Source organism: Prionailurus bengalensis, chromosome B1, assembly GCF_016509475.1.
Source record: "Prionailurus bengalensis isolate Pbe53 chromosome B1, Fcat_Pben_1.1_paternal_pri, whole genome shotgun sequence".
In the NCBI taxonomy this organism is placed as follows: domain Eukaryota; kingdom Metazoa; phylum Chordata; class Mammalia; order Carnivora; family Felidae; genus Prionailurus; species Prionailurus bengalensis.
The window spans coordinates 110898870-110926552 of record NC_057344.1 but is presented as its reverse complement, the minus strand read 5'-3'; the positions used below and the strand labels follow the sequence as shown (position 1 = coordinate 110926552).

Below are 27683 nucleotides of genomic sequence, written 5' to 3'. Positions count from 1 at the left end.
GAACCAGGACTTCTTGGGCAAATGGCTGATTCAAGTAAGGAAGTGTTCAAAAAGTGATGGGGCATGTCAACTTGCAGGAGCTTCCAGTGACCGGCTATAGAGAAATTGGAGCAACAAAATAAATAATGGAAATAAGGAATTATAACTCACAGAATAAATCCCTATGAGTTCGTACTACCAGAAATAAATAATTGAATAAATGAATAAATAAGTAAGCAAGAAGGGAAAGCTTTTTCTTCTAGTAGAATTCCACTTAACACATTTGTAAGAAATCATGTAAATTATAAATAATACAAAGGTCAGCAGTTTAGCCTATTTGATAGTTCAAACTATCAAAAGTTCCATAGTGAATTGTTTTTAACTACAGAATTCAGTAAGAATTAGCTGACTGTGTCTAAGGCATCACAGAAGGAGGAATTTAAGAGACACAGTTACCTTGTGGAGTTTAGAACAGCTTTTGCTCTCTCTTGAACTCCCAGATACATTCAGAAAAAGAAATTGTGTTGATATTTATTAATGATTTATTTTAAAGACATAATGAAATTATAAATGCAAAACAGAATTTTTTGTTTTTTAAATATACTTTTGCAGGTTTTTACATAAATTAATATTTTCTTTATTTTTAAGTTTATTGATTTATGAGAGAGAGAGAGACAGCATGAGTGGGGGAGGGGCAGAGAGAGAGGAAAACAGAATCCGAAGACGGCTCCAGGCTCTGAGCTATTAGCACAGAGCCCAATGCGGGGCTTGAACTCACATACCATGAGATCATGACCTGAGCAGAAGTCAGATGCTTAACTGACTGAGCCACCCAGCTGCCCCTACATCAATTAATATTTAAGGAAATGGTACATGTAAAGAACTTCTGGATAGTATTGAATGATATAACCAAACTACCAGCATAGTATTTTGTTTATGATTGTTTTTTTTTTTCCAAATAGCTGCACTTGGTTTTTACGAATCACATGTCTGCTTATATTGAACATGGCACTCTTGACATGGCTGATGTCAGCACTGATGCAGTGCTTTTAAATGCAGTGCTTTTAAAATGGACTGATGCAGTCCATTTTATTCCTGAATTCTTTCTGGGTAAGATGGTTATTTAAAGATCGTTTTTCTGGTAATGGGTAGAAGTTTTATTTATTTATTTATTTACTGGTGATATTATATACATAATGTGTAGAATAACATTGGCAACTGACATTTGTTGAGCACTTTTCATCTTCTTACCAGTCTGGAAGATTTCATTTTATTTAGTTTGAGTAACTCAGATAATCATCTTACTTCTCTGCTTCTTCTTTTTTTTTGTTTTAATGTTTATTTTTGAGAGCAAGTGAGCACCAGTGGGGGAGGGGCAGGGAAAGACGGGGACAGGCCATCTGAAGCAGGCTCTGCACTGATAGCAGAGAGCCCAGTGTGGGGCTGGAACTCAGGAACAGGGAGATCATGACCTGAGTTGAAGTCAGCCTCTCAACTGACTAAGCAAGCCACCCAGGTGCCCTGTCTGCCTCTTTTTTGTAACTGACACACCATGAGTCTGTACGGGAATCTGTGCGATGTGCTGCTTCTATTGCAGTGGTGATAATGCATGACTGAGTTATCCTTTTCACTTTGGCCATGAGAATTAACTTTCTCTTTTATTTACAAAACTTGATTCTCTAATAATTTTCATGAGCAGGCCACTGCTCTCCATATACAGATAATATTCTCACAACTAATGAATCACTCCCTGGTCTCTTCGAAAAGTGCACTCCATTTCTCATTTTAATTAACTTTGCTACTGCATGGCCAAACTCAATAAAATTTTTCCTTCTGTTTTCTCTGCCTTTAGTAATTCACTTGCTTATCTTAATTGAGCTTGGTAAAATATTTAGATATGTAATGTTGGTTCCCTCTTGACACTAAATTCTTAGTTATAACCAAGTGTATAATGATACTGTAAGTTGAGCATATATTTTAAGTACTATAGAGCACTTGACCACCGATCAGAGAAAACACAAGTACTTCTATTAATGTTACATACATGTTCTCTTTACCTAAATGTGTTTACCTTAGGAGGATTTTAGGTTCTTTTTCTAAGCCTATGTACTTGGAAGTTTTAATACATGAGATGAAAATAATATCCTACCTGGTGTCACAGTATTTGACCAGCTTGCTGTGCCCATAATGAGCACTGATTTTCTTATATCATGTCACATTGCCTTAGACACAGCAAATATGCACTGATTCTAAATATCGAATTATTGGGGCACCTAGGTGGCACAGTTGTTCGAGCATCCGACTCTTTTTTTTTCTTTTTAGTTACGAAAGTATTTATTTATAATGAGAAAAAGAAAAGAAAATTTATAATGAGAAAAAGAAAAAGGTACGTGGTTGTGCCCACGTCAGGTTAGTTTCCAGACTCTCAAGCGGAGACAAACCTGTATGTAGAGCACGCCACCAAAGACACTTCGGTTACAACAAACAGTATATCGTAACTGACTTTAAAACCTTCTAACAGTCCTGCACACTAAAGCACAGTGGAGTTAAATGGGATCTCTGTGATTCCACATATCCTAAAGAAGCAGTTTTTCTCTGTGTGAAACCACATGCATTTTCATGGACGATTCAGGGATAAAAACACATCCGGGCAAGATACAAGAGTGGAATGTATAGACAAAAGCTTTAAGGGTTCAAAGGCTTTTTCTTTTTTTCCCTTCTCTTTCCTCTTCGAGCTCAAGTATCATTGAATGCCATGGAGTAAATAAGGTCAAGAATTTGACCTAACAGAGTAACAAAGTTGACTAGGAAAATGTCTCTACCATATAAAAGAAAAAATAGAATACTATCCTGAAATGTCAAAACTATCAGACCCTAAACTCTGATACAACTTGATTAGAGTTTTTTTTTTCCTAATTAACTCATTTCAAAGTAGGTTCTTATTTGAGAACATCTATGGTTGGAATTCCGTTGTTCTTAAGGTATGATGTGTATGTACATGTGTACATGTGCATGTGTATACAAATATATCTATGTTTCTCAAAGTTTTACTTTTATATGTGTTTTATCTCTCTCTGCTCTTTTTTCCTCTGAGTTTTCAATAAATTGAAGTTACAGTGTTGTAGTTTTACTATAGTAGGTACTCAAATGTACTTCAGGGATTGATCATTTTAACAAGCTTTATCAAAGGGATGGATCCTTTCATAAGCATGTGAAATTGAAAACAAATTTTGTAAGTTAAACAGTATTGAAATTTAAAGTATAGAATCATTCCACAGAGCAGCGTTGTACTTTGCAAGTATATCGTGAGGTATGGTAGTCGTGTCTCAACCAGACTCGGCCCATGAGGGCTTTTGGGATCTGGCTTTAGAATAGATCTAGCTGCAGACACTGGGCCCAGCAGACTATGGGATCATGTGTCACTAAGATAAATAAAAATATTTCTGACATATCAAGGAACAAAGAAAACTGGATAGGGAGAGCCTCTTAAGAGTTGTAATGTGGTTTATATAACAAAAAGGTCTTTAATGATAAGAAATGCAAAGAAGCAGGACAGAATGGTTAGAACTATCAAGTACTCAAACCATCTGTAATACCTGTATCTCTAACAATCAAAATAGTATCAACGAAGATGTCTAAGTCCTTGATGTTTTCAACAGGAATCTCTTAGAAGAGTGGGGGACAGATGAAGTCAGTTTCACAGATCCAAAATGCAAATGGTTAATATGAAGTCTGTTTATCAAACTGCAGAGGAAGGTCTAAAATTTCCTGAAAGTTAATTTTTTTCACTGGACTGCGGAAAAAGCCCAAGGACATAAATATATAGCAAACTGGACAAGGAAGACTACTGAGGTACTATTGGCTACAGAGACAAAACATAGCACATAAAGAGCTTTAAATGCCATTTCTGCTCTGCTGAACAATGAGATCAGGGGTCTGTATGATACCTTTATAACATAGAAAGAGCCATCTTCCATTATGTTAGTGTGGGATATTAATAAACTGAACCGTATCAGATTATAAGACAAAGAGAAAGTAATACCTTATCAGAGATCATTTTTAACATTTGTTCCCCAAAGCAGCTAAAATTGAATGTTACCAAAATAGAAACAACATATTTCAGTAAAATTGACATTTTAAAATGTCAGTGGTTAATGGAAGCTACTTTCACTCTTATTGATGATTCTTTTTTTGGAAGAATTTAGTATAAAATTAAGTTGTCGTGACATACTTCTTGATCAACCAAATATAACATGACCTATGTGGTTAGTAAAATTTGACAAAATTTGGGTAGAATCTTGCCATAAAGTTTAATGAATTATCAAAATATGAAGTCAGAAATAAATGTTATTGCCTTAGGGATTTAGAAGCTGGGAATCCTTACTTTGTTTATTTTTATTTTTTTAATGTTTGTACATTTATTTTTAAAGAGGGAGAGTAGGAGATGGGCAGACAGAGAAGGAGAGAGAGAAAATCCCAAGCAGGCTCCACACTGTCAGTGCAGAGCCTGACGTGGGGAGGGGCTTAAATTGATTTCCATGAACCGTGAGATCATGACCTGAGCCAAAAATAAGAGTTAGATGCTTAACTGACTGAGATACCCAGGTGCCCCTGGAAGTTCTAATTGTAAACATTAGAATGTCATAAAAAAGAAGGCAAGATTTAAAATTTTTATGGTGCTCCTTTCTTCAAGATGCGCCTTTATTGCAGTTAACATACATCTAAATTACTGATATCTAACAGTGGAAAAATTGGGGAGTTCCACCTGCCCCCTTGAATTGGTTGTTTATCATGAACAAAAGTAGGAAACGCATGTCTTTTCTATGACTACTTGCTATAGGCTGATAACTGTAAGGTATTTTGCTATGAATTTGTTATATTATTGGTTGTTGTCTACAGAGGTTAGTGTTTGTGTTGAAAGCAAAACATGTTAGAAGGAAAGGTATATATGAATAAATAAAGAGCAACAGTGGAGAGAAGGAGAAAGAATTGAGTGTCATAGGTAAGAAGCAATGTCAGAGAAGGTCATGGCCAAAAAGAAGTGAGGTCTGTGCAGAGGATTAGTTGTGACTGTAAGGGCAGGGATCTATGGATAACCCATCATCCTCAATAAAAAAGAATGAGATAACACAGAGCAACTCTATGGGTGGAAAGAATGGGATGAATAGGGGTTTCCAGGGCATATAATACCTTAGAGGCCCACGATGGCCAAGCCATGGAGTAATCGGGGGGGAGGGGGGTGGTGTGTATGTGTGTGTGATAGACATTCATTGTAAGAGTAATCTATTTGTCCCTCTAGAGAACAACTGGAGTGTTTCTCTGGCATCAACAGTGATTACTCTGCATAGGCTTTAGGCATGGCTGGAATATCCAGTGTGATTAATAGTCTTATCCTTACTTAATAAACCATCTTCTGGTTTGTGGCCACTATTGCTCTTATAGCCATTTGCATAATTGTTCCTCTTTTCATTCCTGCTTATATTCAAATGATTACCAGTAGGTTCAGTGCCTCGACCACTTCATGACAAAATCAAACATCTGAAAAAATAATCTAACAAGAGCTGACAGAATGGTAATGCGAACAAACAAAGGAGCATTTACTGGCAATTGAATAGATTGCTACAGATTGCCATTCCCAGAGATTTACTGAAGAATGTATGTGTACATCAGAAATACTGCCCATTTGCCTCTTTTTATTTAAATGACATGTTCCAGCCTGGCATAGAGTGCCAAATAAATATTTATGGAATAAATGAAATGAATGTTTGTGAAAACCAATTGTATTTTAAATGTGTCAAGAAAGATTTTTTTATTGTTTATGTATTCAGTAATCAATTATGAGTGTCTGCTCTATTAGAGACATTGTCAGAAGTCCTAGGAACAAACAGACAAATAAAATATAGTGTCTGTCCACCATGAGCTCATAGTCTAGTGAGGAAGACAAGCATGTAAAAAGATGATTACAGTGCAGGGTAGCTATCGCTGTGATGACTCTGTGTTCACAACAGGCCCTCAGTCTTCTGTTGGCCAGGCAGGGAGGGTTCCAAGAGAAGTCTTGTAAATACAGTGGGAGGGAGGGAGGTGATACGCGTGGAGGATTCCTTGTTTATAAAAGTCCAAAAGAAATTACAAGAGAAAAGGCAAAGATAATATAGGGGAGCGGGGCCACATCATTCGGGACTCTGTAGAGCACATTAAAGGTTTTGTCTTTTATCGTGGAAATTATAGGAAGTGCCCTGAACAGCTGTGAGCTTCAGAAAGCTCACTCCAGCTATTGTGTGGGAAATGGATTTGGAATAGAGCAAGGCCAGAAGCAGGAAAATATTCAGGGGAGAGTTCTAGTAATTCAGTCAGGAAATGATGAATTCCTGACCTAAAATAGTGACTAAGAGATGGAAAAATGCAGACTCTTTAGACCTAAATGTATGGGAAAAGGAATGTCAAAAACATCAGCATTTCTAGCCTGAGCAGCAGAGAGTATTGGGTGCTGGTCAGTTGAGCCAGAGGAGGCAGGGCCAGGAACAGGTTTGAGGAGAACACATACTTAGGGGAGAGATTCTTTATTGACCTAGGAAAGCCCTGAGAATATTTAAATACTAGCTCTAAAGAGCCAATAGAAAGGAAAAACATTTTTATTAGAAATATTTTTAATAAGTACTCTTAAAGCAAAAACTCTTCTTAAGTTTGAGAGACAGATCTGCATTTTCTTATATTTACAATCTTTCCTTCCTTCCTTCCTTCCTTCCTTCCCTCCCTCCCTTCTTCCCTCTTTTATTTCTTTCTTATTGTCCTGAAGAGTAGGTAAATTATATGCTGACCTCATAGGATGATTTATAAACTTATGACTCTAAAGATTTAACACATACAAATATTAGCAGAAGAGTCTATTTGCTGTAGCTCATTATTATACAGATTGGAATACTGAAGTTCAGATTGGTGACTGGCAGTGCTCTGCCCAGTGTTTGTTCCTTAACGACATATGGCCAACAACATTGTAGCTCAGAGGACATAAGACCACAATGGCACAGTTTTAGGAGAATTGAATTAATGATATTGATTTTATAATATTTTTATTTTTAGTTTTCCCAGGGTTTTGATTGCCTATAAAATTATTCTCTCTTCCAAAAAAAATAGGATATTTAAAAACTTTACCCCCAAATTTCCCATTATCCAGGGGAACAAATGATATATAATCAAGATATTTATTCTAGTATGAATAGTAGGTAAAGGATTATAAACTATTATTTATACTTTAAGGTACATGGAATAAGTTTGCTCAAGAGAGATCTTGAAATAGAACCCAAATTAAATATCAATTGGACAATGAAATTCAGATTCTTTTTGGTGCTCTAAGTTTTCTCAGCCTTTGAAATAAATTGAATTTAGTCCATCATCCTGTAATTGTTAATTTAATTCTTGATTAAATGCATACTCAACATGTAATTTAAAAAAATTAATAATAATGTATTTTATAATCACTGAAACTTCTTGACTTAGTATTTTAATGTATAGTATAAGGAAATCAGTTACCATCCTCATAACAAGTCAGGTTTAATTGGTAATTTTGATAAATACTTAAATCTGCTCCAGTTTGAACTAATATTAAAAATTTAGTTTGAACTTGAGTTTGTTCCTAATTGATCAGTTCCTGGCTATAGCCTGGCAGTGTATTTTAAATGTCTATGTCTCCTGTCTAATTTCAAAGAGTGTATGTGCACGTGTGTATGTGTGTGTGTGTGTGTGTGTGTGTGTGTTTGCGTGTGCATGTGCATTTATTTTGTTGGGAAATTACTATTTTAAAATACTTTGAGAGAAATAGATTAAAACATTTGAGTGTATGATTACATTGAACTGGGCTCTGCTTTAAACTGAAGAGACTTTTTCAGTAATGGCAAATGTATCAAAACATTTAAGCCTTCATATTGCATGTCATAACCCAAAAAAATTTATGAAAAGTTGCTATTTCTCTAGAACCTCTAGGGTTCTCTAATTGAGAATATGTGTATGTAAAATAATGCCTGTGAACCATCAAAGGAAAACTGTCCATATAGTAAGTGAAATGAGACTTGAGAGATATGGAAAGGATAAATGAACTTTTATTTGCTAATCTCAGCCATGGAAAATTTATTTGAGCTTAGTGGTGGGGTTTCTTATATACTTAACAGTAGTAAGACATTATTTGGAGAGGTTGATTATAAATTCTTGTTAGGATAGCACTCCCGTTTATCTTGTTCTAATTAATGATCAAGCATGGTGTCTAACTACCATAGCATGTGAGAGACCATTTTCATAGATAGGTCTAGACAACTGTGGCATGCATCATATAGAGCATAACCGGTCAGCTTGTGAAGAGTTACATCCTCTAAGAACATTGTTCCTCTAGGCACTAGACTTTACCCCATTCAGTGATCAACACTTGTGCTGTGCACCATTCATTCATCTTAAAATCCCCTTAACAGAGTCCTTTTCAGATTACCTCTATCCACTGTCTCCCTAGTTTACAGATGGAAACTTACAAGAAATGTTAATAAACTAAAATACTGACTTAGGTTTCAGAAAGTAACTATTAAAGCCTGATTGCAATGGAGCCCCCTTCCTGCTTTTTTATTTTCATCCTTGACTCTTTCTACAAATAAAGCCTTGGGAGAGCCCCTGCGTTAGTAGTTATCCATTTTCTGAGTATTATGTGAATATGTATTTTTCTTCAGAAAAAGTAGGAGTGCACAATGGCTAAATTGTTTTATGTTGTGTTTCAAAATGCTGTCCAATATGACAGCACGTCACGAACTAGTCACGTGGCCCTTTAGGCTTGCTTTGGACACCCTACACTTCTTGGCTCATAGTGTCTTTAATGTCAGTTACCGACACTTATTGAGTGCCCACTTTGTGCCGGGCATTGTGTGGAGTAGCCTTTAGAAAACTTCTCAAGTTGTTAGCACTGTTTACTAAAGAATGTCCTCCTTTATGTACTAGGAGTCAAGAGGCAGCAGTTTGGAATGAAAATAATAGCTGGGAGGAATGTAAAATTAAATTGGTTAATTGATGTTTGTGGGCACATAAATAGCTTGGCAATATTCATTTTGATTAATTTGTGGACAGCATAAACAGTAAAACTCATTTATCCTGACCTCAATTAGAAAAGTTATGCCACATGTTAATATGGAGAATCTGTGTAGATCTATAAATTATGCAACAGTTTTCCTGATTGATCAATTATATAACAGATCCAACTGGTAAAAATAGTTACATGTTTAACTTTTAGCTAAAGAAATTATATTGAATGCACCCAAACAGAGGAGAAAATAACGTGCTATCTCCTGTGTTGCACGGAATGTTCTAGTTTTATTTCCACAGGTCAGTGATTCTCAAAGTTAGGGGAATTTGTCCCTGGTTTCACGTGATTGGACATGGAGAATTCTGCACACAATAGGAGTAATGAAATATTAGTTTAATCAGATAAATACATTTGACCAAAACAATCAGTTTTGAATTACAGCTAGCATGGTTTAAAAAAGGAAAAAACTGTTGGTGGGGAGAACCGGGGGAGGTGGATTGCAATCTGAACAGTTTTCTAAATTCAGGATAACTCTTACATACTAATGATCTGCAAAATGCAATCAAAGTGGTAACTATCATGTTAGGACTTTTATGCTGCAATGATAGTTTAGATTAAGAGACTGCACTTTGCTTTTTTCATTTCTGTGATACATATCCTTGCATAACCCTTACCACTTGGAAGAGAGAAAAAATTAAATTCCATAATTCTGAGTGAAACATTCTCTCAGATTTGCTGCTTTCAAGACTCCTGGCAAGATAACGTTTTTCAGTATTTTTAATATTGATAGCACTTGCCCTTTAAGAACAAATCAATTGACATATATGAGGGAGAATAAAATCCTTTCTATTTTATGCAGCTGATTTGCAAAAACATTGTGCTACAAAATCCTATAAAGCTGTCCTACAACATCAGTTTTCCAGACCGAGACCATTTCCAGGTGAAAGCTGTTTTACTCTTGTGAGATGTAGAAAACCGGCAGGGTGAGGTGTCCAAAATGTTTCCCGTTTTTCATTGGAACTAATTTTCAGGGAAGATGGAGCAAGAGCAAAAGGGTCTTCACCTTGCAAAAGAGCTCCTAGATACCAACAGTTTGTCGTGTTTCACACAATGGTCCTTTCAGCTTCCCTTGTGAGTGTCCCACGGAAATGCCACTGAATGCAGATAGCTCGTAGAACCAGGGACCTGTGATGCAAGATATTGAGTTGTTCTTATCTTTCTCTCTCATGCCAGCTAACTAAAGAGATGGGCAGCGTCAACTCCCCTCTTGTTAGATGTATTTTCAAATGTAAACAAGTAAGGTTGCATGGAACTGAAGAACTCCAGAGCTGGAAGGGATGGAGTCTGACCTCCTCATTTTAAAAAAGAAAACTAAAGCTCAGATTTGATAAAGGTTACACAAATCCATGCAGGGAAATTAGTGATCGAAACAAAATCTGGGATTAGTTTTTCCTAGCTAAGAGGTCTTTTCATTCCTCTGCAGGAGCTGTGATCAAACTCTTTAGGTTAAATTCGAGAACTGATAAAGTTATTTCTTCTCCAAGGGGTTAGTTTTCTGATGGTTCTATAATCGCTGCTTCCTATTTAAAAGGTGAACTTTATAAAACTGCAGTGGTCAAAACTGCTTTGCTGTCATAGGGACTTTAACAGCTACTTTCAGAAGATTGCAGTTGAGAAGCTGGCTTTTGTTCTCCGTCCTTAATCGCTTTTCTCCTGATGGATTTGAAACAGCAATACAGATGAAATAATAACAGTAAAAGTCCCTGGAAATTTAAGAAGGATATTGAAACTATGTCACGTCATGGGGGCTTTGAATTTCACTTTCTAAATCATGTACCAAATGCAAGTATCCTGCTCTAAGTGTGGCCAAACATGCAAATATTTGCTTTCTGAGTAATTTGCCCTAATGACTTTGAAGCATTTTTGAGAAACAGTGGTGACATTGTTCTGCCCTGGCAGAAAGCATATCCCTTGTCAGATGTCCACAGAGATCCCAACAGTCTACGGGTACATTAGTAAGGCATGGGTAGTACACAGTATTTGCTAACTTTGCCTTCTGATTGGCAAAATGTTAGGTATATGGGTTGTCACCTCATCAAGGTTTTGTTACAAGTCTGCCCAGCAGCCAATCTTAGTTTGCCACTAGGAAATGGAACTAGCAGTGTTTTAACTTCTAAAATAATGCTCTCTTCTGCAAACTCCTCTCACCCTTGTTTTTGATTACGTAGAAACCACCATGGGCAAAGTCTGGGGTAATCACGAGTAGTATGAAGTTGTTCATTTGAAAGTTCTATTTTTCACACTTCGATAGCTTCCAGATTGATAATTTAAATCTGTTTGGCCAGGGGCGTCTGGGTGGGCGTCATTTAAGCACCGACTTCGGCTCAGGTCATGATCTCGCGGCTCATGGGTTCGGGCCCAGCGTGGGGCTCTGTGCTGGTAGCTCAGACCCTGGAGCCTGCTTTGCATTCTGTGTCTCCCTCTCTCTGTGCCCATCCCCCGCTTGTGCTCTGATTCCTACCCCCCCCAAAAAAAACATTAAGTAATTTAAAAAAAAAAAATAATGAAGTCTGTTTGGCCAGAAAATGGAAAATTTTAGCAATCACAGGAGCACCAGCAGTTTATATTTGCCTTTCCTTTTCCCATACTCGTTTAGGCAGTAAACTTTAGTAGTGGGACTTTGTTGCCACCTTGGATCCCTAATGATAAGGAGGGTAGGTGTTATTCTATTCAGCAAGCAGAACATTTTTCTATTGGGAAAGGAAGGGAAGATTTCCCTGGGATGAAGGAAAGAGAGAAGGGTAGAAAACTAATTGGTAGATGTTTAGGAAAATTATTTTGTAAGAGTTGTTAACATGTTTCTTTTCTGGTTTATGTTCTTAGTATACTTTACAACATTTTTTTTTCTTTTGAAACAAAACACTACAAATTATTTTCTAGGAAAATTTACCCTAAACAATGTTAATATTTTTTAAAGGCTAATCAGAGTGTTTATTGTAAATGTGGAAATGAAATCAAAGATTTGTCACACTTAAAAATGTTTAAAATTATTAAATCTGTTACCATTAAAGTGTAAGAAGGTTAGCACAGTGCAGTTAAATATTGAAAAAATCAATTGCCCTCCTATCGGTGGCTGTCTTTTATTCATTTACTTAACAAGCATTTAATACTGCCGTGTGCATTTTACATCGGTGAGGTCAAGGAGAGAGACAAGGCATATTCTGTAAAAAAAAGCAAATAGCTGATAGTAGTCCCACCTTCATTAAAAAAGATAGAACAAATTAAGGGACTAATATAAGTGTAATTAAGACTTGTAGGAAAAAGTGATTGTAAGATGTGCTTTGAAAGAGATGATGAACAGGGACTGGTGGAGAAAGGGGGATGTACGCTTGGCTGAGGCAGAAGCCACTTGAGGGCATAGTGGTAGAATGGGTAATGTATTAACAAGACGGAAAGATTCCAGGAAATGATTCATGCTGTTAAAGCACTACAAAATTATTTATCAAGCACCTAGGGACATATTTCCCTAAGCTGGAGTGGTTAAATATTCCTCTCACATGTGTAAGTACAGGGATTCAGATCTAAGCTCTAGAATGAAGGAATGAGGCTAGAGAGAATTTTTAGGATTTGCCTCCAGGTTTTAAGTTGCATGATCTCTATTAAAAGAAAGTTGAATATTAAATTTTTAGGTTTTAAAAACACTCGACTAACTGATTCTGAAAGAGAGCTCTTTTAACAGCTAGCAAAATCTTGGTTCATAATCTGAATAAGATCGTTCATGTATATTCAAGAAGAAGCACCTGTTTTAAGACTTTGTAAGGCCCTGTAAGGCTCTCAGCACCTTAGAGAAGATAGGAAATTTTAAAACCCATCTTTTTAGGAGAGTTGCTAAACACCTGATTAAACATCATTTCTTATTTAATTTCTACAGTACACTGTTCAAGCATGTGTGGCATTTAATGAGGAATTACTGTATTGTGATAAACCATTAGTTTATTTAAAAATAACATGAGCAACACAAAAGGTTTTGCCTGGTACATCTCAGCTACCAGTCTGATCTTGTTACTGATACTGAAGCTTCATCTTTATGAATACTTTCACCTACACCTGTCACATCCCCCCCCCCCTTTTCTTAAGTTGTTATCTAAATTCCAGTTAGTTAACATAGAGCATAATGTTAGTTTCAGGTGTACAATATACTGATTCAACACTTCATCATTCGGTGCTGATCACAGCAAGTGCACTCCTTGAACCCCATTAAACCTTTATCATTTAAAATGTTTGGGTTATGCTTGTCTTTAACATGAATGGAGAAAATATGCCCCCTCCATTTTTATCATAATATTATTGGTTCAGTCAATATTTTTTAAAAAAACTTTTAAAATATGCTATCATCTATAGCTGAAAGATAAAAATAATTTCACTGAATACTGTCAGTGCCTCTCAGAAATTGGAATGTAAGGGTAGGATCCTTATAGTAAATAGTATACACTAGGTTCTTAAGCTCTGGGATAAAGAGCTATTCAAAGAGGATTGGTAAAACAAACAAACCAGCATGGGGCTGTAAGAATCAACAATCTAAAAATACCATTCTTGGATTTGAGTTTGTTAGGGCTTTGGACAGCAATATAGAGTGATAAGACTATTTGAGGAATGCTGTTTTTAATTTAAATAAATAATAATAGTGACGGGCATTTTTAGTTTTTAGAAAATGGCAAATCAGAAAGGTGAATTTTATCCTATCAAATGAAATGTGGTTGATGTCTAAATATCTTCCACATCCTGTGTTCCCCAAATGATTGCTTTCAATTCAGTAGATTTCTTTAACATTATTTAATACATAATGTGGATGGGTGATAACAAACATCTAAATCTTTATCCTGCCATTGAGTAGTTTAAAACCTGTTTAGAAGATATGAGAAAAGAAAGCAAATAACAAGGATAGGACTAATAGTAAAGCAATGACATATATAAAGTTTTAGAGAAAACCCTAATGGGGGGTAAGGGGAGGAATAAAGTTTCATCAATAATAGTCAATAACAAAGTCTTGATGTATGTCACAATTGGCGTCAAAAATCTACTGTGCTCTCATCTCCGTGGGAAACAATTTCTTTCAAAGATCTGTAATGTGGTTTCAAAGATAGTATGTATGTTTTTAAAAGCCGTTCTCAATTATTCTTTTATAAAGCTGGAGGAAACATTTTCAGAATATTAAAAGTTAAACTTGTACGTAAAGCAAAATGTTTGCTCTACCATAGCACAATCATGAATAATGGAAAACTGTAGATACTTTGTAAAATTCAAAACATCCAGACCAAGGTAAAATGACTCATTTTGATTGCTGTGTTTCCGATGAATTTTAAATGCTGCAAGGACAACCAGTTATTTTCTGTAAAAGATCATGAGAAAGACGATGTATGTCAGCTGAGTGCTCGCCTCTTGGTTTAAACAATTACAAAAATAATTTCTATCTATTATGTGGGTGAAGCGGACTCATTAGCAGATTTGGTGTTCTGTGTAAGTAGAAAGACGGAGGGGGAAAATCAAAGGATTCAGAGGCATTCACTGAGTAATGCAAAAATTCTCATATGTAGAGACATTTTACACAGCAGGAACTTAAGTCCATGTGTAGAGCAGGCTGCTCACATGGTGAAAAACAAAACAACACCGCCCCCTCCCCTGCTCTCTCTTGGCCTCACCCCCCTCACTCCATTGACATGCATAGCTGGCCTGGTAGGTGTAAAAATAGACTGGCAGAGCCTGAATTGGAAATGGTCACCGAATGCAGCCTGCAGTTGCTGGGGTTTTGAGTTCTCTCTCACACCAGCAAGCCAGCCAGCAGATGGGGAGAACTGGTGAGGGGCGTTTAGGGGACTTGAGCGGAGGAGCCAAAGATCGTCTGGATGAATTGTCCGCATTAGTGTCCCCCAGGGAGCCCTGGACAGAGCAGAGAGGGCAAGCACGGGCCCAGGGACGGCAGGAACTGTAGGAGTGAGATGGGTAATGCAGCTCTCTGCCCGTCTTGTCATGCGGATAAGAGCGTAAGAGTACACGGACACATGCAGGAGTTGGACAGAACCCCAGACTACTATGGCTGTAACAGCGAGGACACCCAAGAACTTGGGGTGTGGGTAAGTTCTAAGCCACAAACGAGAAGGAGGGGAGGGTGGTGCCATAAGAATCAACAGTGGACCTCATTGGTCAACCTCTAAGCTTCCTAGAAGGAAGTAGACAGAATAAACCCAATGTGACCAAACTACCCAACTGCCTCGGGTTCAGCGGCACGCTGTTGTTTCCTCTTGGAGCCATGCGGTGTCACATGTCTGTTCCTCCTGAGTTGGCTTTAGCTGTGAATTGATATTTGGAATAAGCAACGATGTTGTCTTTTTAATTTGAAACTCTGTCCCAGGCTGAACATGTATTTCATTATAGAGTGACTTGTAGCCTCATGACACTTACATTCAGGGTGTCAAATTCTTTTGCCTGTTTATATATTCATGTATGGTTCATTTTCCATGAGGTCACAGGGCATTTTTAAGCATATGCTAACATCGACTCCCAGGTGCAGCTCATAAAAGTGTTTTTCTTCCAATATTTGACTAACCTCAGTGGAAAGGCCTTTAAACACTGTCCTGATTACGATAATAATATTTTGTGCAGAGGCTTAAAAGTTGAGCAAATATCTAAGTGACTTTCAGATTTTAGTAATTCATTGTCATGATATGTTCCTTAAAATGGTCACAAAGGTTTATTGTGAATGGGGGGGGGGCTAAAATCTCTTTCTGAAATCTTTTGATTTTCAAATTTGCTGGAGAATAAAGTTGATCTTTGATCTGCCAGGCCCAGGAATTTGACCTTATTGCAAGTTATTTATTTCAGAGCGAAACCATGAGACTAAGATGTGTAGGATTTCTGAGTAAGAGAAACAGAGGGGTTGGACTCATATTTAGTTTGTGTACCTGATATTTCCAGGGGTGAGAATAACAAGTAGGTGAGGGTCTGAGGCACTCTTTGGCCTTTACTCTGATCTGGATGAATTTCATAATTTCCTAGCATTGAGTCTGTCAGACCACAGTGAAACTGAAACAGAAACTGAGAACTTACCAATACAAACAACCTGCAGAGGCAGTGTGTGCAATTAGCAGAAGTGAAAAGAAAGTCTGTCAGCACTGTAGTGAAAAAGAGGACAGTGCTTCTGGAATGGGAATGGAAGTCACCAGGCAAGAGAATTAACTTGAAAGGCGGGGAGTTTGGCAATCCCATGGGGGAGGGGAGAACACCTGCCTGAACAACCACACAGCTGAGGTTTCTCCTTCTGGGGTTAAGGCTTAAATTATCCCCATCCACCAGGAGAGTCACTCCAGATTTCTGATCGGCCACTTCTAGTGCAATTTCTGAACTGAGGTGTCAGAAAAGGTAAACTTTTTTGGTAACTTTTTAGTAACTCTGCATGCTTGCTTTGTTGCAATATGTAAATATATTCCCTGAGAAGTAACCGTCTTGTTTAAAAGGTAATTTCTATGAATATTTTTTATTAACGTAGAATGTAGACCATTCTTACAAATGTTAGTTAATTCCTTCAATATTTTTGTTACCTAAGTGTATTCCATTTTTCACCTTTTAAACATCATTAAGAAAAATGTAATGCATTAAAATAAGTTAAAGGTGCTTTAAAAATTAAATATAGGTAAACACGAGCACGTGTCAACATGGTTTTGAGGTCCAAGGGCTGGAATGAGAAATTCACTCAAAACTTCAGAGTTCAGAAGACAATGAAAAATGTTTTAAGAGGAAGACATAATCACCAGCAAGAAAGATCATCCCCTGGTTGAAATCCTTCTATTCCTATTAATATAGATATGTTCTGAAAAATGGGAGTTGACTTTAAAAATGTATTACAATCTGATTTCTCTGAATTAAATAACATTCTTATAACCTGCTGATTATTGAATAAACTCTTCTGTCAGAGATTTTCTAGATGGGAGCGTATAATGATTGCTGTGACTTAGAAAGTTATAGCAGAGGTTGAAATCCACCTGTTGTCCACCTTCGGAAGTGATGTTCTGCTCAGAATTTCTCCACTTTGGCTGTGGGACCAAAAACCAAAAAATAATTAATTTCTAATACCAAGGGTGACTTAAACTAAATATGTGGTTGTATCTTGCTGAAGTTTTCTGAACTTAAGAACTGTGTCATCTTTTCTTTCATGTTGAGTGGGTACTACAAGACTGATGTCACTCTCTGAATCGTGTAGATAAATGTGTTCCTTAGTCACTTTCCATCATTCATGTTTGTCACAATTAATGATAAACAGTTGTTAAGAACTTTAGAACTGATTGACTTATATTTTTATTTTGTTCTTTTTTGGGGGAGCAAGACAGAAACAGTGGTACTGGGCACTTTTTTCTTGGAAATAAACTTAGAAATGTTTTATATAATTTATTGTATTGTTAGGCCAGAAGTTTCAAATAAATAAATTTTCCAATTTTTTTTTTCATAATCAGAAATCAACTTATGGGGAAAAGTAAAATTTGAGATGCTAAAACAGCTTTTTGTGTAAATTAATACTTCATTTTTTCTGTAAGTTTTATTTAGAATTTTGAATATTCTGGCATTTATTTGTATAGATAGTATAGCAATGAGGAATATATCAGCAATTGTGTTGGAAGTAAGTAACCAAAAATAATTTCTCCTTGAACAATGTTATTGTATGTCCATATTTGCAATTCCACTTATGTATAAGCTTGCAAGTTTTTTATAAAAATGATAAAGGAAATCAGAATAATTTCCAGATGTGTTACATAGCAAAACACAGAAATTATACCAAAAAAAAAATAAAGAAAATGAAACTCAATATTCTTTTGGCATTATGACTATTTTTTAAGTTTTAAAACAACTTTTTAAAGGTATAGTAAAAGAGATGAACAGCTATTATGCCAAAAATTTTTTAAATTCTATAACTGGACAAATAATATGTTATTTTCATAGCGCGTATACTAATTAAGGCTTACATTCCAGAGCAGAATTAGCAAGCATTTTTTTTTTTTTTTTGTAAAGAACTAGCGAGTGAACATTGTAGGCGTTGCTGGCCACCTGGTCTCTGTCACGGCCACTTCTTTCTGCTATTGTAGAACAAAAGTGGCCATGGACAATAGGTAAACAAATCGGGGTCTGGCTGTATTCAAACTTTTACTAAATTTTTCTATTATTATTCCATGGCTAACTTTTCAATTACTAAATATTAATTTAGTTACTCTTTTTCTATTTTGTAAAGATATACATTAAAATATTAATAAGTTACCATTCCATTAACAAAGATGTAAAATATGATAATATTTCGTCTTAGAAGATTGCCTTGAGAGTGATGAACTTTCCTGGGTGTGCTGTAAGTTTTCTAATTATTTGAAAAGCAATTTGGAAATACATTTCAGACTCTAATTACAATTTCTGCTTTTTAATTTTCTAGTGCAGTGAGGACTCTAGTAGCAGGCAGGTATTTTCAGGGAGACAAAAGAGTAGGTAGGTAAAACTTCTGGGCAGATTCCCACCTCCAACAGCAGCTAATGGGCTGGACTGGACTCCAGTCCATTTGTTGTGAGTTATTCCCAACACTCTTAAGCATTCCTCCTTTCACTCAAATTTTAGGGGCATGAGAGAATTATACTCCTTGAGACCTTATTCCAAATCCACTGAGAAAGTAACTGCCTTCCTAATGAATATATAAAGCTCCTGAGCATATGTTAGGGTTTTCCTCTGAAATGTGGTTGCCTCTTACTTTAGACTTTAAAGGACTTGAAGATCTATTATTATCACAGTTAGTTTTTTTTTCAGCTTTTCAATTTTTGTGAATTTCAATGTAACTGACACTCAATGTTATATTAGTTTCAGGTGTACAACATAGCAATTCGACTCTATGTTATGCTATGCTCCCCACAAGTATACCGACTGTCACCATACATTGACTATATCTCCCGTGCTATACCTTTTGTTCCCATTACTTATTCATTTCACAACTTGAAGCCTGTATCTTTTACTCTCCTTTACCCATTTTGCTCATCTCCCTACCCCCTTCCCATCTGGCAACCATCAGTGTGTTCTCTGTGTTTAGAGTTCTGATTCTGTTTTTTTGTTTAGTCTTTTGTTCTGTTTTTTTTTATTTTTTATTTTTTTTAGATTCTACATGTAAGTGAAATCATATGGTATTTGTCTTTCTCAGTCTAACTTCACTTACCATGTTGTCACAAATGGCAAGACCTCATCCTTTTCTATGGCTGGGTAATATTCCATTATGTATATATATTTCTCACATCTTCTTTATCCATTCATCTCCCAATGGATACTTGTGTTGCTTTCATATATTGGATATTTTAAATAATGCTGTGATAAACATAGGAGTACCTATAACTTTTTGAATTAGTGTTTTCATTTTCTTTGGTTAAATATACAGTGGTTATCAGTTAACACTTTGACATTTCCTTACAGAGGAAGCATATGGAGCAGATAGGAATCCAGAACAAAGTTCAGCTGTTTTAAAATTCTTATTCAGAATAAATCCACATAATGGTTCTAGTTTTTCCTGTTGATCGCAGAAGGGAAAACTGCATCATCTCTCACATTTCTTTTCATTTTCACTTATGCAGATAACTGGTATACATATTCCAAGTTCACCTACAAAAAAAGAAGCTCTTAGAGATGCCTTCTAGTCTTTGCCCTTGTTTCCAGGATAGCTGTATCTGGGACATGAGTCAGCAAAGCCATGAGGAATCCAAGTAGGCTCCAGAGATATGGCTTATTGACCATGCTTTGGTAAAATGCAATCTAGAACAACATGAACAAAATCATTTCATGTTCTTCTTGGCTTGTATTTTTATTATGGCATCATTTATAGATTTGTATGTTGCTCTAAGTGTACTCTCTATTTTTCTTGCACGGAGATCATGTATTTTTAATTGTAGTTTCTTTGCTGTATCACATTACTTTGCTTTGTCCCAAGAACAAAACCACAAATTTGTTGCGTCATCACAAACATTACTTTGGTTACCTGTCCTAGCTGATTTTTGAGCTATTACATTCTTCACTTTTTTATCAGTTATGCTCAGAGATTTTTATTTTCTTGTTTCATTTATTTGAACAATTTTTCCAATTTCCATGAAGAATTTTATCTTGTTTATATCAACCTTTTGTTATTCTATAAGTTTTCCTATGATTTTTAGACCATGAACAGTGATTTCTGATACTGTGAAAACATTTTAGTTTTTTCTGCTATGCTGTATCAAAAGATGGTTTGTTCATCGGCCAGTATTTATTGAGCTGGGCCTTCTTCTAAATGTTGGCGACGGAATGATGATAACAGTTTGTGGTGGGGAGACAAACTTTAAACATATGTTGGGGGAGGGGGAGTGTGCTGCCTAGCTGAAGTAAGAACATGCTGGGGGTATTCAAGGGACAGAAAGACAGCATGGCAGAAGCATAGTCGTCAAGGAAGAGGGTAGATGCCAATGGGGTCTGAGAGGCAGGCATAGCCCTACCATGGCAAAGGTTTGGATTACTTTCCTTCTTTTTTTTTTTAAAGTTTATGTATTTTGAGAGAAAGGGGGAGAGAGAGAGAGAGAGAGAGAGAGAGAGAGAGAGAGAGAGAGAGAGAATGTGTATGTGCGCAAGCCAGGGAGGGGCAAAGAGAGAGAGAATCCCAAGCAGGCTCCTCACTGTCAGCACAGAGCCCTACATGGGGCTTGAACTCATGAATCAGTGAGATCATGACCTGAGCCGAAGTCAATAGTCAGATGCTCAACTGACTGAGCCACCCAAGTGTCCCTGGATTTCTTTCTAAATGCAGTGGGTCTTGGTAAAAGAGTTTGGATTTCATTCAAAATACACTGGGAATCCTCTGGGAAATAGTAGGACCTCATTTATGCTTTGAAAGCTCTCCCTCTCTTGCTCTTCCCTTGGTGAAGGAGGGATGGTGAGTGCAGCAAGAGTGAAAAAAAAAGAGGCTAAGTTTGGTGGTCCCAGAGACCCCCGAGGTGAATGATGATGGAGGATCAGATTTAGGATGCTAGCAGGGGAGGCCAGAAGTGATCAGATTATGGATGTGTTTTTGTTTTTATTGAGGGATTGTTTTGGCATTGTAAAAGAAATAAGGGACTTTTGGCTTAAACAACTAGGTACAAGACAATTCTATTTATTAAGATGGAATGGTGTGTGTGTATTTAAGAAAGAGAGAGAGGTGATTCTTTATCTAATAACCAAGCATGTCCGGACATCAAGACAGTCAAAAATTTTCTTCAGTTTTGAGTTCTAAGTGCGTAGAAATTAGAGAGACTTTAAGTGATACAGTGAGCATAAATGATGTCCAGTGGTCTGTCTATAACTGCTATAAGGAAACTTCCTATAATTTTGATATTAACTCTAAAATGAGCCAAGAGTATAATGAAATCTATTCTGATAAGGCACTTCAAATAATACGAAATGATACGGATCATGGTTATATAACTTTTGGATGATTTATTTAAAGGTAAATATTGAAAGAAGATAAGCTCCTCCAGGAGCTTTCAATCTAGTTTGAGAACTAGAACTTATCCACATGCAATCAATTAACCATATAAGGCAATAGGCAATAAAGTGACAATGCGAGTGATAAAATGAGCACCCATAGGAAGCTGAAGAAGGGGAGAGCAGTGCACAGCTGTGTTTGGGGGATGCCTTATGGACAGCGCTGATGTCCAGCCAGTATGGAGCAGAACAACTGTCCAATTGTTTACACTTTGAAATGCTTCCATACATGTTAATTAAACAGTTGCTTTTATGAGCCCACCAAGCTGCACCTTCTACTGAGGCTGCCTGGAACTGATTTCTAGGATTTCCTAGTCCATTCCATCCCCTAAATAAGCAAACAAAGGAATAGTGCCTGGACCAGCAAGGGGCCTCCAGGACCACTTGCCTCTAGTGCTACTGCCGACATCTACTGTGATTGGTTGGTGCCTAAGCTGTACCAGTTGTTAAATATTTTGACTCTCCCTCTGCTGATGGAGAAGTTGGAGCCTGTAGTAAGCCTTGGAAGCAGAGTGCAATCTTGGTTCCTGCTGAGAAGAAAGTATATGCAGTTAAGCATTTATTGAGCAACTGCTAAGTGCCGGCCACTGGGTCTACCGAGATGAATAAGATATGCAACCTTGGTTTAAAGAATGTAATCTAAGATGGACAAACCAGGAGTGCCAGTGTTGTTACGGTGTCGTGAGAAGGCACAGGGTGTTGTGGAACACCTAAGGATGACAACTCAATCAGAGTATTACAGAAAAATCAAATCTTGAAGCAGTATGGGTAGATCACAGAACCAATGTTGGAGTCAGTAGTAACACTGGAATGATAGAGAAGCAGTAGGTAAACCCCCATGGCTATGACACAGCTAGTTTCTATCGGACATGTGTGGAACTCAGGAAATTTGGATAGTAAGCGTGGAATCAAATTATCAAGAGTTTCATAAGCCACGCTTTAGAATTTGGACTCTATTCTGGGGAAAGGTCACTGAAATCTGTTTTAGAAGAATCGATTAGATCGTGGTTTGCATATCAGAAGCTCCGTCCTCTTTGCAGGGCCTAACAGAGTACCTGGCACCTACCTGGTGATTACTATGTATTTGAGAAAAATAGGAATAATGACTAGGAAATCACCCAAGTTAGCCAGTCTAGTTGTGGGTGTTTTCCAGCTGCAGGTGACAGCTGAAAACAGACGAAACCAGAAGCTGTGAAAATGGAAAAGTGATAGAGGCACAAAAGACATTTCTAAAAACATTAAATTAGTGCTGTGAAATAGTAATTGTATGAAACATATTTACTATATAAAAAATATATTTTCTTGACTTATTAGGCATTCTTTAGATCAAGCTGTACATAAAATGCAATAGTTTGAAATTCATTGAAAGATTACATTGTGATAAGAGGAATCATTATAAACAGTATTAATATAATATTTCTCTTATATTTTTCATATACTGAGGTTCATCCAAACCAAACATAATTCTTCAATTGAACTGTGTAATAGTTTTTAATAGTCCTTCTTCTGCTATATTTAATAAAATTAGTTCCACTGCGTATATAGTGGCTTTTTCAAGGTCGCATGTATGATGGAACTGAGAATACTCTGTGGAAAGAGCTCTTTTCAACCATATTTTGCTTCCTTCCCACACAGACATCTGTCATACTTCTTATCCACTTTCATTTGCTGTCTTAGATTTAATGCCCTTTTAGTGCGTGAAACTTAAGAAATTTGGGGCATACTAGATCATATTTGACTGTCAGAATTTTCAGTGTTTGACTTTTCAAAGCTTACATTCACATCATATTTGTGTGGGCTTATGTGACTCTAGTAAAACATTCTTGTGCCTTTCTTTAAATTTGCTTATAAGACGTAAAAATACTACAGTGATCATCCAAAGTATAATCATCTCAGTGTTATCTTTGTGCTGACAAATTGTATCTAAAAGCTATGCAAAAGCCAGGTATTTAAACAGTAGAGATTGTGAATTGAAACCATGTTTTGATTAGTTATAAATATTGCTGCCGTATTATTTTAAGTTTTGAGATTTTTTGGTAGTTTATCTACAACAGTTATTAATGACTTACACAGGGGGGCATTGAAGTCTATTTAAAAAAAATTTTTTTTAATGTTTATTTATTTTTGAGAGACAGAGACACAGACAGAGTGTGAACGGGAGAGGGCAGAGAGAGGGAGACACAGAATCTGAAGCAGGCTCCAGGCTCTGAGCTGTCAGCACAGAGCCTGACGCGGGGCTCGAACCCACAAACTGTGGGATCGTGACCTGAGCCTAAGTCTAACGCTCAACCAACCGAGTCACCCAGGTGCCCCTGAAGTATATTCTTATACAGTATGCCTGATACTCTAACAATTTCTATATTCTGGTTAACAGCTCTATTAAATAAACATATCATGTACTTAAACATTAACTTTCTAAGATCAATAATTTATCTAATAAAGAATTGTCTGTCACTTTATCAAGGCTAAATATGAGAAATCGGTCAGTCCAGGCAGAAATACTGTGTTAAAACTAGAGCTGAAGTCCATTTAGATGTGCTACTTCAGTATCATATCCTTCTAGGTTGTTGACACACTGAAGGAAATTGGAAACCATCCACTAAGACCTCTAGTGAAATAGAAGGATGTAAGAAAATTTGTGACTCTTAACTTTTCGGAAGTCACTGGTTGTCACAAATAGTTTTCTCTCCCCAAATTTACAAAAGGAAAAAAAGCAATTTTTAGAAGTAAAAGGGATTCAAAAAATTTCTACCAATAAGGTGTATGTTTTGCAAAATTGTCCACATATCTATAATACATAATTATTATTTATAAAAAAAATGGCTTATCAGATTCAGCCTATTATCCATTCTTACATCAAACATTTTGACCAAGTAAATGATGGATGATGACATAAGGGATAAGGCATATTTGAGTCGTGTAATAAATACACAGAATGAAAGGTCTAGTTAATCCTTTATGTCAGCACCTCCCAAAGTGTGTTCTGTGAACCACTCACATCAGAAGAATCATCTGGGGTGTTTTAAAGTGATGTGGATTGCTGAGGCCAACTTCCGACCTCCAGAATTAGAATCTCTGAGATGGGAGCCAAGAATATCTATTTAATAAGATTAAGCATGATCTCTAAGTAACCCTTAAGTGCACTAAAATATGATAACTACTGCTTTCCGTTCTAAGAGGTTGATTTTATTGAAGAGACAGGACTGAATATGTACCATCAGCGCAAAAGGACAAAAGAGTATAAAAACCCTTCACATTTGATTAAGATTCTTCTAATCCAGATTCATTCAATTGATTGCCAAATTTGGTGGCAATTGCAGAAGCCAGGACCACACAGGACACATGGGAATGGAGTCTGCTTTGCTAGCAAACGTTTCACAAACTTGTTCGTATATCTATAATACATAATATTGTTTGGACTCCTGCAGTTCTCATGTACAGCTTTTAGAAGTAAGAAAGTGCCTGCATTGCATTCAATGGAATTTTAAACCTCAGCACTTAGAGTACATTTCAGCTCCACTTTCAAAAGCTAATAATTACTGAACGTGTGTATAGCGTCCTTTCATTCGTTGTTTAATCTTGTAAACTCCCATCAGATATCTAGGCACTGAGGTTCTATAAGATATTGTTGTGCAAATGTGTCAAAATTTTTTAAAAAATCAGAATTTCATTCCACTATTGAGCAGCCAGCATGAACAGCCAGATTGTTCCAAGTGATCTGATTCTCCCTTAGAACTGACGTCTAGTACAATATCCTGGTTGAAATCCACACTGTGCCTAAAAAGTTATGTAGCACATAACAGATGATTAACAAAATTCTTCTGGTCTTGTTAAAATTTCTTAGTATATCAACTAATGTGAAGCGTCAAATATTCATTCCATATATTTTCAACTTTTAAAATTATTTATGTATTTCTATTTTGTTTTAAATTTTTAAAATGTTTATTTATTTTTGAACAAGAGAGACAGAGTGTGAGCAGGCAAGGGGCAGAGAGAGAAGGAGACACAGAATCTGAAGCAGGCTCCGCTCTGAGCTGTAAGCACTGATCCCGATGTAGGGCTCGAACCCGTGAACCGCGAGATCATGACCTAAGCCAAGGTCGGATGCTTAACCAACTGAGCCACCCAGGTGCCCCTATATATGCATTTCTAAAAGAGCTGTGAAATTAAGTATGAAATCAATCTCTTCCAAGAAAGTAAATAATGAATTCCATTGTGTATATGCTCGCTCCTCTTTCCCTCTCTCTCTTTCTCTCTTTTATTATATAATATATAAATACAGATTGAAAATCAATCTTTTCTTTGGTGTTGATTTACATATACTCACCGAATAATTTTTTGAAGAACTAAGCAATGATCCAGATGGACATGTTAACTTCCATTCCTGTTTAAACTGCGTGGGTCATACAGTTATAGCTACATGTCAAATGGACATCGTCAGCCAAGTTATTGATACTGGTTTGCTTTCTGACCCATCTCTAACCTCTTGATCTGGTACTGGGACTAGACCTATTCTACTCGGGATCAAAAGTAGACTGAGATGTGGAAAATAATAGCATTTTTAAAAAAGAAAGAAAATAAATAAAAGAAATGTAGACATGTTTGGAGGGATTCCACATTAACTATTAATAATAATAGCTACCATTCATTTAGCTCCTATTCTTCACCAGATTCTGTCATGGTGCTCTACATACCATTGACAGAACATAAATGCCCTTTACTCCTGGCAATAGCTCTGTGAGTCAGGTATTCACATTTCCTTTTGCTGAGTGTGTGCTTCCTCAATACATTCTTTTTAAGGATTTCACATACATTACCTTCTTTAATGCACATAACACTATGTGTTTTATAGACCAGTAATTTGAGGTCAGTAATTTGCTCAAGATCAGACATCTCATGGTCAAGTTTTGGAATCAGGATTGAAAAGGAAGTCTACGCTGACTATGTTATGGTTTTTTAAGGAAAGAAAAATGTTAAAAAGGAGACACTAGAGGAATTTAAAAGTGGGTTGAAAGATTTTCAACAATTGGAAAAAATTGCCCCCTTGGAAAATGCCAAGTAACATTGTAACTTATGCTTAATACCAAAATAAATTTCAGAGAATTAAAAGTTAAATGGAGGGGTACCTGGGTGGCTCAGACAGTTAAGTGTCCTACTCTTGCTTTCTGACAGTGCAGAGCCTTCGGATTCTCTCTCTCCCTGTCTCTCTGCCCCCACCCCCCCTTAAAATAAGTAAATAAAAATCTTTAAAAAAATAGTTAAATGTAACTTTTTAAAACTAGAAGAAAATGAGGAGAAGTATTTCATTGGTTTCAGGGTTGGAAAGCATAAAAGCAATGGAATAAAAACATCCAAAAGTAAGATATTTTATACTTCTTAATTTATAAAATTAAAAACTTCTAGAGGTCAAAATATATGTTCGAAAGAAAATAACAAACTCAGAAAAGTTTGCAACAAATATGACAAAATCTTAACTTGTCAATATGGAGTTTTCAAAAATAAAAGGGACATTTAAAACCCCAAAAGGACCAAAAATGTGAACAGACAAGTCAAAGAAGACAAAAACGTAATAGACGATACATGTATAATTAAGCGCCACATTCTTCAAAAAAGGAAAAGATAAATCAAAACCATGATAATACACATATCAACTGAGCAAAGCAAATTTGAGGGTGTTGTGTGGAGATCAGCTCTTCTACAAACAGATACGACTGTATCTTTTGATTCAGCCTCTCTCAAGGGAAGTTTTGCAGTATTACCATATGTACCAAGAATCTACATCTTTTACAGGATCATTCCACTTTTAGGAATTTAAACAATGGACATAATCACAACAAGGACCAAGACAAAAACTTTTCACCATAACCTCCTTGACAATAATGAAAATCAAAGGTACTAGTTGTACAAATGATTAGGAAAAGCTAAAAAGAACTGTGATCTATCAACTATTGTATGAGAATTAGAATGTCTTTGAAACTTTTTAATGATGTGGCAATACTTAGTTGATAATATTTTAAAAGGAGAAGACAGGGTATTATTTCTTAGCTTTGTAAAAACCTGATCTTTACACACGTATACAGCATATAGGTAGAGAAAT

General features: G+C 36.4%; 1 protein-coding gene across 50 annotated transcripts in view; it reads left to right on the top strand.

Annotated features, from left to right (window-relative positions):
* ANK2 (ankyrin 2) overlaps window positions 1-27683 on the top strand; it is a 671502-nt gene that overhangs the window by 412592 nt on the left and 231227 nt on the right. For 16 of the 50 annotated variants that reach the window (XM_043569970.1, XM_043569954.1, XM_043570011.1 and 13 more), the window contains exon 1: window positions 14787-15165. The exons of 24 other annotated variants lie outside the window; for them this stretch is intronic. In XM_043569970.1, the coding sequence (XP_043425905.1) occupies window positions 15031-15165 (135 nt within the window). In that variant the 5' untranslated portion in view covers window positions 14787-15030. Of the gene's footprint in view, window positions 1-14785; window positions 15166-27683 lie in introns of those variants that run through there. 10 more of the 50 variants (XM_043570025.1, XM_043570019.1, XM_043570046.1 and 7 more) reach the window with 5 other exon arrangements.